Genomic DNA, 14,483 nt, shown 5'->3' with positions numbered 1-14,483 from the left:
ACAGCAGATAGTCGTAGCCTGCTGACAGAATGCGGGAAGTTTAATCATCCCTGTCAAACATCAGCACTAATAAAATGGTTCGTCTTGAAAATATTTTGAATGATGGGAATATTATTGGGGCCATCGAAAGGATTATATCGTTCCAGCCCATGTTATTGTGTGAACAAACCCATTCTACGGGGATTCTTGGGCTGTGGGCGATGGCGATGGCGGTTTTGCTGTCCCACGCCATTGAGAATCCATTCGTCAGAAACAACTTTAACTCCGCTGCTGGGACCGGGAAGCTTGGGACTCGGGAGTGTTCGTCTCAACTAGAGCAGGGAATCTTGATTGTCTTGGGAAATAAATCAGTGCTAATCATCAGGAGTCAATCATCAGCAATGAATTGGCCCCCAACTTCCCCAGAACTCAATCAACAGGCGGTGGGGGATGCTGTCGATGCTCAGGCAGCCCACCGTCAATCAAAGCATACGTGTAGATTCTAGCTGATCTGGCTTTCGGGGCCGAGAGGCAAGTCTTTCAGCAGCCACTGAGGCCTCAACCCTGATCTTGATTCTTGCAATGTTGCTGTATTTTATGCTGGTGTTGGGTGTATTCAGAGAGCGAGAAGGGCAGCCTTGCCAACCCTCGGGGTCTTGAGAGTGCGCAAGCCAACCACATCAGCGATATTTAGTCTTGTCGAAGCAGCGCGCGATGCCACTAATGCAGCTGTCGAGAACCAACTCGGGCTGTAACTGGTGGACGCGGGCTCTGGGAAGGTCTTGGTGTCGGCCATCACTTTTTCCCAGCGCTTAAGCATCTTCGACTGCTTGCAGCGAATCCCTATCCAACAGTCTTGCGTCGTAGGCCTTATCATTATTGGCCCGTCCTTGCAGGGCATTATCCATGCTCAAGTTATCGGCTCGTTGGATTCTCGACTGGCCTTCAATTCCCTCTCCTTAGTCAGTAGTCAGTCTTCCGTCGAAAAGGACACGAACGAAAGCAAACGGACAAACCGGGGAGACGAAGAATCCAGCCGGACGGACAAGCAGATACCACACCACACAACACCAGCAGCAGCTGTGCCTGTGGGAATCGTGCAACCCGTGGACAAAGCATCAGAAAGCAGCAGTCGAAAGCATCGCAGCCCGCTAACTCTGCCCTTTGATTCGGGTTCCCTGACAGGACACTAACGAGCTTTTGGCCCCCTCTCTTTGTCCTGGATCAACATTCCACTCAAGCCTCTCCCTCTCCATATGTGGACCACCCAACGGGGAGCCAGCCGACAGACTATCCTTTGCCCAGGCCGGATAGCACCAGCAGCAAAGGGACGTGCAGTGGAAGAAGACCTGTGCGGCCCAGCAGGTTAATAATCGCATTGAAAACCTGGTTCGTGGTTTGCGTGAAGAACCAGCATCCAGCGCAGACGCAGACGTCTGTTGGTCCTAAGCTCCAGCTCTTCACATTTTATCTCCTTGCTCGAAAATTTTATGCTCGACCGTTCCATACCGTCGCCATTCCAGTGCGTAATGCCGTAGCTGACTCTCGGGGTTACTCAACAGTTGCCGGTGAGTCTCTTGACTATCCTTTGTTTCAATCTCCCATTGGAATTGGAGCATCTTCTCTAACCTGCGCGGGGACGGCCGATTTTCTCCAGGCTCTGGCTCGATCTATCCAACAATCGCAGACGCCCCGAATTATCCACATCAAGAGGATGAGCGTTGGATGATATTTTGTAGAATATCTCCATCCCTTCCGCTTTCCTCCCCCGCGGCATTTGAACCCCCCTCTTTATCAACTACACTCGGCTTCTGGGAACGAAAACGTCGAGATGTTGGCTGTCAGATCTCCGTCATCTGTGTCCTCCGGAAATCAGATATCTGCTTTCTCCCCGTACTCTGCTTCCCCAAGCTCCCCAACTCCATTTTCAATGTGAGTTGAAGCTCAAGAAACCAGTTACGGCGTCACAGCCTTTTTGTTTCATGCCTCTAATTATTTCCCCCTCACCCCTCATAGGCAATCCGATACACTCCCGCCGTCCCAGGGATCTCTTTCCCCATCCCAGATGTCCTCCAACTCTAGATCGAACGACATTTCCAGGTCCTCGCCTAAGGCGTTCACTCCAAATGGAATAGATCCTTCGGAGACCCAAGATACCATCACCAACGGAGACATAGACCGCTCTATCACAAGGACTGGAAGTTCACTTAGTGTATGAAGCTTCCCACTACACACCCCGCAACAGCCAAGGAGCTGGCTTCCATTAATTTTTTTTGCAGATACGGACTTCCGGCGCCGGAGTAAGTGACTTCAAACCCAACTCTGACGACGACGAGGCACCCCAATCTGTAATACATGTCCCGTCCGGCTTTGGAAAATTTGTAAGCTTGCTTGTTCTCCCTCCTGTTTTCCACCTTTTTTATTTCCTTTGAATATCGGGAGACTGATAATTTAGTAGCTAGACAGTGTTCCTTCGCCGCGAGCAGAACCTACCAGATCATCGTCGGCGTTATCAGATGTGACTGTTACTTCGCCCCTAGTTGTCCAAAACGGCGACAACAATGCGGGAAAGGTTAGTTCCATCATTGACAATTTCCGATGTGAAATTCAAACTAAAAAATGCGCTGTAGAAGCCCACAACTCCAGTATCGCCTCCACCCATCACCACCACACATATTGCACCTCCTGAGGACTGGTCAGATCGAACAACCCCTCGTGCTCAGACAAGACAGGAGGTCGAAGATTTCAAGAAAAGAGCGAGGAAAAGCAATCTCGAAGGTGGGGTTGTAACCCGTAACATTTTATTTATTTATTTATTTATTTATTTATTGTCAGAACCTGACTTCTGCTAGATATACCCGAGACCTTTGACGTCGAGCAGGCTACAGAAGAAACAGAAGATGAGCCAGAGACTCTCCACGATGGCGGGGAGATCACAACAACTACAGTTGGCAAATTTCAGGATAATGAGCAATTGAACGCTTTGAGGACGGCATTATCAGAATGCTGGACTCTGTGTAATACCCTAGCAAGTCTAAGCTACATCCATCGTGAGCGATTGTTTAACTTTTCGGGAAAGGGCGACATGCAGGAACAGGCCTGGAAATCGTGCTGGAAACTTTGCCAAAACCTTTACGAGAATCGCGATAATGACGACCATCACACCTACGTGCGGCCTACTCTAGATCTCTGCCGGGACTTTTGCCAAGCACTGTTCGAAGTTCGCGTGCGCGATAATGAAGTTGCAGACTCTGTTCTGCGTGTAAGTTTTGAACTCAACAACCACCTGTATAATACACATGATCGAAATCTTCCCGAGGCGTTCAGGGAACGGACCCTGGATTTCTACATCACGCTGTGTCATCGCCTTATGAAACAGCGGACACGGCTGGCGGAAGAAACAGACACACTACTCAGGGCCTGCTGGTCTCTCGCAGAGATGTTATTCAGCTTACGGCAGAACAAGCGGGAAGGCAGATCTCCCGATGAAGAGCTCCTCGGATCCGCAATCCAGGCCTGTTGGGAACTATGTGATCTTTTCCGCGAGGGTTGGACCCAAATTAGACCTGATCGTGGCACGCCGCGGCCCAGCCAGACGACTTTCACTCAAGCCTTTTACCAGACTCAACGATCAGAGTATCCTATGATGAATGATGAAGATACCCCGGGACGCGCAGGAAATCCCGAAACCCCCACGACTATATTCGAAGATACTACCACAATTTCACCCGAGGAAGCACACGTCCCTAACATCCTCCTCCTTGCCCCCGCGCAAAACCAAGTAACCCCTCCAAAATGGTCATCAAACTCCTCCACGCTCTCGGGATACTCCCAATCCTCGTCTGGAAAAACCGCCTCGTCCAGCAACACCGTCAAAACACCCGCAGAGGACCCGAACCTTACCTGTCTGAAGCTCTTGATCATCCGTGCCGCCATGAACAGCGGCTTCCAACGAGGTACGACCCAGACCCTGCCCGCGTTTGTCAAATCTCTCTCCTCAGATTCCTTCGGGACACAATTGTGGCAACGCACGTTACTCGACAACTATAAGAAATTAGTATCAGTTGACTCAGCGTTCCGCGACCTCCCTCCTTCGGCGCGGGCGGGCGCGGTAGATATTGCGAACGCTGTTAGATCGATGGTTCAGCACAATGGACAGTATATGTGGCTACAGGACCTCTACCGACTAGTGTTTGGCTTCCATACCGAAGAGGCGATGCATCGAAAGAGCATTACCGTCCAGTCGTAGAGTTGGTTAAAAAAGAAAAGATGACTGGCTGTGTGAGAACAGCCATATACTGAGCCTTTAGAGGGAAAAAACAAGTCTTATTTATTTATTTGCGAGCGCGCTTCGCTATTTAGTATCGGATGCAGACCCCTTCCCCTTCTTACGACATTATTCTACTTTTCCTTAATCCCCGGCCCTTGTGTCTGGCTATAAATCTATATATTGTTTAGCTTGACAATATTTTACCTTCCCACATGGCCAACTGCACGTCGAAGTGGACATCCCGCAATACGTCTCATTGAGCTGGCCGTGGCCCATCCCTTTTTTGCATTATCCAACCCTCCTCTCTCCCCCAACTCCTCAAAACATGTCGATCCTCATCTAGCTTCTACAGATCGCGTCCTGTCGTATTACCCACACTCTATGTAACCTCTCATGGATATTTTGGATGCTCGTATGATTACTTTATCCTTTATGTTTTACGAACTCAACTTCGCCAGCAAGTGCACGAGTGTTGTCGATATCCATTTTTCTCCCCTCCCCCTGTCACCACACTTTCTCCCATTCGATACCATTCTTCCCAATGGTTTTTTATTTATTTATTTTTGGAAGATTTCATCAGTAGCATTCTATATACAACTTTTTTTTGGTCCTGTCTGTTCTATCCCCTGCTATCATATCCATGCATCATCCATCCGTCCATACCCCCTCGTTATGAAAGGTTTTACGAAATGAATTGATATTTAAAATATAGCTCACATTCTTTTCTTTCTATTTGTTTTATTTTTTATCACTCTCGTTCTCTTGTCCTTTTCTCAAACGATACCTCTGTCTATTTACTTGTTTTTGATCTGCTTCTGCTTGTATCTATTTTTCTATTCCCCTTCATTTTTCTTCTTTTACTTTGATACACCCATGAGTAAGCACGGGATATCTAGATATATATAGCTGTGATTGTGACTTGTACTTCTCATTTTTGTTGCTACCTTTCTTTCTACATCACTGTTTGAAACATGAAAAGTGATTTATTGGTTTCTAGCTATTCATCATGGTATGTCACACATAAATGCATACATTATAATTATTATTATTATCATTATTTTAAGCATGTATTCTTTGAAAACAACTCCTCTTTTGTTGAAAATCTCTTTTTTTATCCTCGAGGAATTTGCCATCACCTTGACAACCAAAGCTAGCAAGGAGGAATGAGGAAATGAGAGAAGAATATAGTAGAGAAGGCGATCTCACAAAAATCAAGTCAACTTTTTACAATCTGAGTGAGCTGCTGGAGCTATGCAGCTAGCTATCAGTGTAATATATCCGACATTAAACTATCTGGGTTCAGCATCGGATGCAGAGCAAAACGGCATCTCCGAACAATCGGGATTCCATTTGGCCACCGGGTACCAAAATCTGAAGTGGCAACCAGACCAGTACATTCCTGCGGTCTAAGGAGATAAATTGGATGGTCATCGACAGCAGACAATCCAGTTGGTGTTGAAGATATATAGGTAATGACACATGCTCCGGGCATCGGGCCTGAAAGTACATGGTTTGAACTGACCAAAAAAGCAGCAGTTGAGTTGAATTGTCAGTAGCAACGGAGGTCGTTGATATTGAGAAGAAGCCATTTGCTCTTCCATTCAGCTCTACTGGGAGCATTTACTTCAAGAGAGAGATATAACTGCCTCCCCAGATGTAGACTGGCCTCTATCTGCCCGGGACTGTAGACCATGATGGGGACTCTGAACTCTGAACCCTTTGGTGTATGGGCACAATCGCGGATTCCAGGTTTTTTGGCATGGCAAGCGCGTCGAAATGCAACTTGACCGCGGACCCTGTAAACATTAATCATGCCACTCAGTATGCTATACTGAATCCCAACGAGCTGCCCCCTCGCCAACATGTGTAGGGAAGAATCCCCATGACTACCTCTTTGATGTGGCTTAAGCTCAACCTTCTTGCAAACAATTGGGGCGATCAGATGGGATGGGCGGGATCAGTGAAGATGGCTGGGTGAGGACAGAAGTATACATATATATATATAGCCAAGCGGTTGAGAAGAACAAGGAGGTAAAAGGCCCGGTGCATGAGAGAGAGAGGCAAACCCAAATGAAGTCGACTCTATGGCTGCGAACGTTTAAATCAGTGACATTCCGGCCTGAGTATAATTGTGTTGTATTGTGGACAAGCAACCCCATATGTATTCTTCCCTTGCGACAGCGGGTCATGACCGTCTCAACCCCCCAGCGGATCCTATCAATCTCCAACAGTGCAGGGATGTCTGCACTGCACGTAGCCGCCATCGCTTGATCTGGCAAATCAGATCAACAGGGAGAAAGTGTTTTCCATGGGGTGTAGCCCTCACTGAGCCTAACCTCGAGGAAATCCATCAAGGGCAGCAGAAAATGCACGCTTTGTCCAGTCTCTCCTTTCCTGTTTCCCGTTTCGAACATCCTCGTCCTAGAACGCGGAAGAACGGTGAAGTGAGACTGCGACCGAACAACATGTGGTGATGGTAACTCCATACTCAAGGAATGGAAACTCCTCATGGCAGTTAGTTATCGCCTGTCTTCTGGGGGGCTTGGACTGCATCAGAGCGTACGTTATGGCAAACCGTCCAACCCCTTTGATCATAGCCGGGATTGACTTCTGCAGCTCTGGCGATCTTGGTTCCGTTCCTCTACCCCAATTATCACCAGCTTGTTTTCAAAGGGGGCATAACTCAAACATTTCCGCCGCATGCTCGTTTACGGCGATTCCCCTCGGCGGCGTCAACATGATCGTCTATTCGTCTATTCCACCTCCGCAACCGCCTCTCCTGGTTCCTGACTGAACGGGTCGGCCGCGCGCAAGCTCTCCCTGCCCGGAACAGCCAGCTAGTACGGCTCTCCATGGCGATCACCTTTGCCTGCCTTATCCTTATCCCTGGCACGGTTCCAAGGTTGGTGGCCGCCGTCAGGCCTTCATTTTCACCTACAGTACATCGCTAGCTTCTGCTCCACGTTGGCTGCCGCTTCCCTCGTCAACTTTTGTCATTCATTGTCATGATCTGCGTCCGTCATGCTGGACGAGATTGGCTGGGGCATGTATCTGAGTCAACGACTTCTTCTGCCCCATGGTCTACTTCTTCTATCCGGAGGCGGGGGAGCGCCGCATTCTGGAGGACGGAGAAGATCAGCTAAATATGTGGCTGCCGCCAAGCAGCTGCCGTACCCTCACGGCGGATGAGATCAAGCGGATGAGCGAGCGCTACGGCTTCAGTTTCTCGCATGGAGACTGGGACGACGAGGCTGATGAATAGGAGGGGGAAAAAGTGGGAGGGAGGGGGCTGGAGGATCGACTGATTTTTGGAAAAATTGTAAGCGCCACGTGTATATACATCTATTTTATTTATATGTTCCATTGTCAGAAGGAACCCAGAGAAAATGATAGCATTATTACAAATCCTATCTATATATATGGTGGCGAGAGAGTCTGAGTTTTGGTATCTCGCCCCTGGTTCCAGTCAAAAAGGTCATAGCTACTGTGAAAAGATATTCGTCGAGCGGAGGGATTCAGGAATTGAAGCAGGCCATGGGATCTTTCTCTGCTGCTTCTCCTGGGCTCGACTGGCTGGCTACAGATGAAGTTGTGCGATGCAGGAGACGAGCGAGCCCGTAGAAATACATGCACACATGCATGCCGACATAGATATAACCTCAATTGTATAACTGTATATACACATTTGTGACAGCTGTAATCTTCTCTCACGGTTCCCGAACGGATTTTGTTCCCTTCCGCCGTCGTTTGAGTTGAGCAGTATCCTTGGGTCATCGCCGGGAAACCTGCAAAGGGCTACGGTGGGCGAGCTGGCGCTGAGTTTGCAAAGATTCGGAACCACCAAGAGGAGGAACAGGAAGCGGAAGAGGAGGAGGAGGAGGAGGAAGCCCGCTCTGTGGGGCTGCTGCAGGGGAAATATGGAAGACGCGATGGATGTCTTTTGTCTGTTTCATCGCAAAAAGCAATATTGTGGCGGACGTAAAGCTTGTGAAAACAGAATTTTCTGCCACTCCCTGAAAAATAATAGCAAAACATTGCAAAAATAACCAAAATATTCACATATCTCTAAAATCATTCAAATATCATTCAATTCATTCAAATACACATCTTTATCATCAAATCTGCCAATATGCCCCCTCAGCTCAGTGAATTTACCACCAATGAGATCATACACCTTCTAAATAATGATTATATATCTGCTCAAATTATATGAACCATTCAGTGTCATCTGACCACTGTATATCAAATTCAACAAAATATTCACTGCTTTGAAACTGCTAGAAGTCTTCATTCAACATGAAATGTAAAGTCAAAAATTACACTGAATATTTTGTCAGATTTGAATAACATTTTTGAAATATATTCAACTGCATATCACAATGAAGTTGTTTGCTTTGTAAAAAATGAATTTGATATTGATATCCACTTTCAATCAATATTTAAATTATTGAAGAAACTGAATTTGATATGAAAGAAAATGATTAATTATTACAATTATCATTTATAGAATTTATTAATCTGTCAATTTTATTTAATATAAATTGAATCTGTGATCAGTCAATGTGGTAGAGAACTTTAAATTCAATGATGTAATCAAATTATTCATTATTAATCTGATCAATTTATCTTTTTAAATGAAGGTGTTATAAATAAATATACTGCAGATCAATGATATGAATGATCAAGTAGAGAATTTTTTTATCATATTAAAAAACTTTATAAACAATTTCACAAATGATTAATTTTATCTATAATAAATATTAATAAATATTTTGATTATGATATATATTAAAGATTCTATAATATAAAAAGATTCAATGAGTTTGTATATATCTGAATATTGTTTAAATGTTAATAAAATTATCATTATTTAATGATGAATAATTGCTCTTTTCATCATTCATAAACATTATGAAATTTTTATAGAGAAGCTGACATTGAATTTTTATTCTTATTTTTATATTCTTTTGATTATAATTCTATAAAAAAGTCATTTCACACATTGAAAAAATGAATTAAAAAATATAAATGTCAGTTAGAGAATCAATTTAATAAAGATTTTAAAATCTTCTTACATCATACAGTTGAAAATTTCATGAAAAAAAAAAGATGTAAAAAAATATTTCAAATTTGCTCATATATAATAATAATATAAAATTTAAAAAGATTTAAATTGCAATTCAATTATGATGATATAAAATATTTAAATTTCAAATTCAGAAATAAAAGCAGTATGAGATTTACAGTCATCATTATAAATAATAAATAAAAACAATTTAATCTTCCTTAACTATGATTGTCAGATAGAACTTTTTAATTCATCTTTTATTATTGAAAATATATTTATTTCAATATTCAACTGAATCATTTGTTTATTTATCATTATCTATATATGATTCAGTTCAAATTCTTTATTTTAAATAATGCTCTTTGCAATTAAAAGAACTTCTGCTTTTTAAAGTCTCTCTATTATCAATTAATTGAAAAACTTATCAATAAATAAATTTATGTGTTCATCAAACATAGGGATTGAATTATTTCAAATAGAAGGCAGATTCAGATTCAACAGCAGGTTTGAATTTAATAATAAATTTGAATTCAATGACAAATTTGAATTTAACAGCAAATTTGAATTTAACAGCAAATTTGAATTCAATGATAAATTTGAATTCAATCTTCTTATAATTTTCATTTCTTTCATCATATATTTTTCATCACCATCACATTGATTATCTCATTTGAAAACACAATATTAGATGAAAAAGAAGTTGAGAAAGAGAATATAATTGCTGATATCTAAAATATTTATATAAAAAAATTAAAAATAGAGATATATTTATTTTTTCATTTCTTTTTCTTTTTTCTATTCATTAAATTTTTGTTATTTTTTTTTGAGAGATTTTTAACTGTTGTATGTTCATATTCAACATCATCTATTTAACTGATAATCTCATTATTCAGAAATTGAATATAAGTATCATTAAAAGCTATTCAATAAATGCTTTACTTAAAGTTATGATAATTCATTTTTTTGACAATATCAATGAGCAATTATTTCATATTCAATTTGTAAAGAATTATATTTATTTAATAATTGATTTCAAGTCTTCTTCAGCTGCTGACTAGTGGTTGTGAATTTTGTACATATAGACAGCAGCTTTTTATCATTAAATATTTCATAAATTTGAGAGGATTTGATAAATGATGAAATTACTTCTTCTTTAACATCTAATGCTCTTTTTAATGCCAATGCTTGAATTGTTAATTGTGAATTCAACATTTTAATGAAAACTGCAAAACTGCATATTACAAAGATGTTTAAAAATAAAATTAAAATATTAAGAAAATTAAAAACAATGATAATTTCAATATTAAATTCATTTATTTTTTTATATAACTTTTTTTAAAAAAATGATAATCTCTTTTCAATCTGTCTTTTTTTCAAAAGTGATTTTGATTGAAAATTTATATTTATTTAGTGAGATGATTGTTATATAATTTGCAATTTTTATCTTTTTGTAATTCTGCTTCGTAACATACTTTTCAGCTATTTTTTTTACAGTATATTGAATACAATAAAAATTGACAATCATATCATTTATTGTAATATTTCATAACTTGATTTTTATAAACTTCTTTATCTTATAAATAATCATCTATTCATACAATCTGAATGAAATTTCAGATTTAAAAATAAATGTTCACAAAAATTAAAAATTTTTTAATTATGGTTTTTTTTTTTTTTTCTTTTTTTTCTTCTTTTTATTCTTCTTTTATCATCAGTTGAATTCTCATCATTATCTGAAATATTTAAAACAGACAATTTAAGCAGATGAAGACACAGAGTAATTGAAGTTCTTTTACAAGCTTATGAAGCAGTAGAATGATGAGTGTTGTGAGACATATTGACAGATTTGATGATAAAGATGTGTATTTGAATGAATTGAATGATATTTGAATGATTCTAGAGATATGTGGATATTTTGATTATTTTTGCAGTGTTTTGCTACTATTTTTCAGGGGGTGGCAGAAAATTCTGTTTTCGCAAGCTTTACGTCCGCCACAATATGGAATGCGACAACTCGCAAACTCGCATCCTGCGACTCCAATTGGAACTCTAACGCCAACGACCACTTGGATTCCTGGATCAGGCCATGCTCATGAGCAGAATACGAGGTCCTCAGCTGGTTCCGTTGGGCTATGAAGAGTATTCACGGCCAGGTCGATGTGTTTTGCCTTTCCCTCCCCGTGCTGCCACGTCTGCCCGGAGCAAGATAGATGGATAGATGGGGAGATCTATCCATACATCCAGACATCCGCTGTGCAGACATCGAGACAGATATGTATATGATCATCGACGACTCGTATCCATGGATCATTCCAAGATTTGGTTCTCGCGGAACCTCCCAAGCCCGCGATCTTTGGTGTCTCCGCCATGTCTCGAACTAAACACACCGCCCGACGCCACATTCGCCCGCTTGTCAAACCCAATATCGACCAGCCCAACGACTGGCCCAGCAACTGGCCTCTGCGCGATGTCGCCATTCTTGGTCTCTTTTCCTTCCTGGATGAGGCGAACTCTGGATTGCCCTTCCCACACGGCGGCTCCGCTCGAGTCGGCGGCGAACAGATCGCCCGCCCAATCGAGGTCGCATTTTTCTCGGTCTCTCGCTATGATTTCTCCTCTACTTTCTCTCTCTTGTCCTCTTTTGATCCTTTTCTGCTACCGGCTGCTTAGTTGGTTACTGTCCTTCTCGGCGGCATCACTCGACTCCCTCCCGTCCCCGTCTTTTGCCCACTTCTTCCTCCTCTCCTCCCATACCCGCTTCCTCGACTCATGGTGGGTCACACGCCAACTCGTCCACCTCCATGCTCTCCTCACAGTCAATTCGCAGGCCTGCCGTTCTCGTCGTCGTCGCCGTCGCCGTCCTGCTATGTCTGATCAAGTTGTCGTTCTCGCTGGATCGCCAGCCGTGGAGATCTGCTCCCACGATAGGCCTGCAGCAGGAGCACTATGAGAGCAGCAACAGTCATGGACAGCAGAGGCCACAAGGGCAAGTAGAGACCCTTGTTAAGCCTAAGAATTACAATATTACAGGCATGGTGTTTTTTGGGCGGCGGGATCGAGCGGCATCGATGAATTGCTATGTTGAGGTTGGTTTTGATTTTTTTTTCTTTTATCTTTATTTCTTAACCCTACATTCGCTCACAATTTGAGTAGCGGAATCTGGTAGACAATGGCGGGTGGCTAGATGAAGTGCTTTGGTTCGCCAATACGAATAATAAAGAAGATCTCAAATTTCTCGATGGTATCATTGCCAGGTCCCCCCGCTATAAGAAAATTCCGCTACAAAGGCCCGTCGGATGGCCAGACTATACCAAACTCTGGAGAGTGGTGCAGAGGGGTACGATTTATGTCAAAATTGACGATGATATTGTTTGTGGCCTCCCCTCTCCCATGTCTCCAGTCTTACGCGACAGGGACAGCCCGTTGACAAGTCTTATCCACTTTTTGGTGTCATATCGCTTACCTCAATCTCCTAGGTTTGGCTCGCGGACGATGCGATTCCACATATGGTCACGACCAAATTAAAATACCCGGACAGCTTTGCTGTCTCCGCGAACGTCATCAACGGCCCGCCCTTGTCTTTCCTTCACTTCCACCTCGGTGCTCTGCATCCATACTTCCCTGAACTCGAGGCAGATCCCACTTACACCAACCACAGTAGTTCGGAAAACTGGCGTCCCTCCAGCCACCCCTTCTGGTCCGGCCCGAGCACGTTCAGATGGCCGCAGGACGGAGACCCCCCGGGGGGGGGCAAACATCGCTGGCTCCGTGTCAACGACGACAGGGCGCTCCACCGCACCCCTGTCGCGAACCTGACGTATGACTTCTGGGGCCCTACGTATGAGAGCTGGGCGATTGCGGCGCAGCAGCATTATTCGCTGCTGGAAAACCTGGAGCGGAATACCACAGACCTATATAAATTCCAGCCGCCCTGGAATATGCAGGGCGAGCGGATTCGGATCAATTGCCTCGCGATTCTGGGAGACGATATTCTGGATACTGATGTGGAGCATTGGCCCAATAATAAAGGGGATGAAGATATGATTGTTTTGGACTTGCCGAAGAAGTTGCAGAGACGTGAGTAAAGACAATATTCCTCCCCCCCCCCCCCCCCCCCTTCTCCCCCTGGGTCCCTAGAAGGGTTGCCGTGAGTTTTTAGAGGAGATGTGTCGGGAGTAATTATAAAGAGTTGCTACTATTCTATGAACACTCGCTCTCTATTATTCAACTCGTGTCAAAAAGAAAAGCAAATGCGACACCGACACTGACACAGTTCCCCCGTGTTCAATATAGATATTCTTATCGAAGGCAAAGCACTCGCCGCGCACTTTAATTTCATGCATCAATACCAAATCACAGCCCCGGATTTACTCTCTAGGTATAACATGTACGCGAACGAATTCATATGTAGGCACGGGAGCCAATCGAAACACCGGGACGATTGGGCGAAGCAGCAATAACTACGCGGGACGGTAACATGTCATACCACCTCCTCTACACATATTCTATTTTTCACCTTTCTTAATTCACGTCTCCCCCTTTTTCGCGAGACGACGAATACCGGGAATATTATATTATTATTGGTATTATTATTGTGAATATTGGGAGTGTTTTTTCATCTTGGGCATCCTTATCTATTCCCCTTTTGGAGCATACTCCTTTGTTGTATTGGTTATTAATTTATTGGATGTGTATAGACGGCTCCTTTGGGCAATTTCCATCTCATGGCTCCGAACAAAAGACCACTCCGACCTGCAACTGTGTCGCTTCCTTTTTCTTTTCCTTTTCTTTTTCGCTTTCTTATTCCCTTTGGCCTGCCGGTTTTTCCTTTGGTTAAACTGTCTAATGCAACTCGGTTATAGGGATGGTGATGGTGATGATGGTGATGATGATGATGATCCATCGGGCTTGTGCGGCGACATCAGCAGCAGTTTAGCCCTTCAGAGAGATGGGGAGTTAACTTGATAGAAACTTCCCCTTCCCCTCTTGGCTAGCAGAGTAGCCAAGCCGGTGTTCATAGGAATAACTAACTAAATAAATGTATAGGAGTTTACCAACCCTCCTTCCCACGCCTCATTTAGCCACCTGATTTGAGATTTTACCTTTTTCCACATTTATATACTATATTTATATGGTCCAAGCAGGCTGATTTGACCAATTTATTTG

The 14,483-nt window shown here is 43.1% G+C and overlaps 3 protein-coding genes across 3 annotated transcripts; all 3 read left to right on the top strand.

Moving 5' to 3' along the window:
• Positions 1 to 1,469: 1,469 nt before the first annotated feature.
• HCAG_03547 (predicted protein) lies at positions 1,470 to 4,228 on the top strand (the record flags this gene model as incomplete). Its single annotated transcript, XM_001541399.1, has 6 exons — positions 1,470 to 1,501; positions 1,996 to 2,191; positions 2,259 to 2,360; positions 2,438 to 2,551; positions 2,610 to 2,757; positions 2,832 to 4,228. 6 exons carry the CDS (start codon positions 1,470 to 1,472, stop codon positions 4,226 to 4,228), a joined length of 1,989 nt encoding a protein of 662 aa, XP_001541449.1.
• A 1,027-nt stretch (positions 4,229 to 5,255) lies between these two features.
• HCAG_03546 (predicted protein) lies at positions 5,256 to 5,659 on the top strand (the record flags this gene model as incomplete). Its single annotated transcript, XM_001541398.1, has 2 exons — positions 5,256 to 5,258; positions 5,507 to 5,659. 2 exons carry the CDS (start codon positions 5,256 to 5,258, stop codon positions 5,657 to 5,659), a joined length of 156 nt encoding a protein of 51 aa, XP_001541448.1.
• Positions 5,660 to 12,118: 6,459 nt separating this feature from the next.
• Positions 12,119 to 13,402, top strand: HCAG_03545 (conserved hypothetical protein; the record flags this gene model as incomplete). Its single annotated transcript, XM_001541397.1, has 2 exons — positions 12,119 to 12,403; positions 12,794 to 13,402. 2 exons carry the CDS (start codon positions 12,119 to 12,121, stop codon positions 13,400 to 13,402), a joined length of 894 nt encoding a protein of 297 aa, XP_001541447.1.
• Between the last annotated feature and the right edge of the window lie 1,081 nt (positions 13,403 to 14,483).

The sequence above is a fragment of the Histoplasma capsulatum genome, genomic scaffold (genome assembly GCF_000149585.1).
Source record: "Histoplasma capsulatum NAm1 scaffold_3 genomic scaffold, whole genome shotgun sequence".
Classification (NCBI taxonomy): Eukaryota; Fungi; Ascomycota; class Eurotiomycetes; order Onygenales; family Ajellomycetaceae; genus Histoplasma; species Histoplasma mississippiense.
The sequence above is the reverse complement of the archived record's forward strand: the minus strand, read 5'-3'. Positions and strand labels throughout refer to the sequence as shown.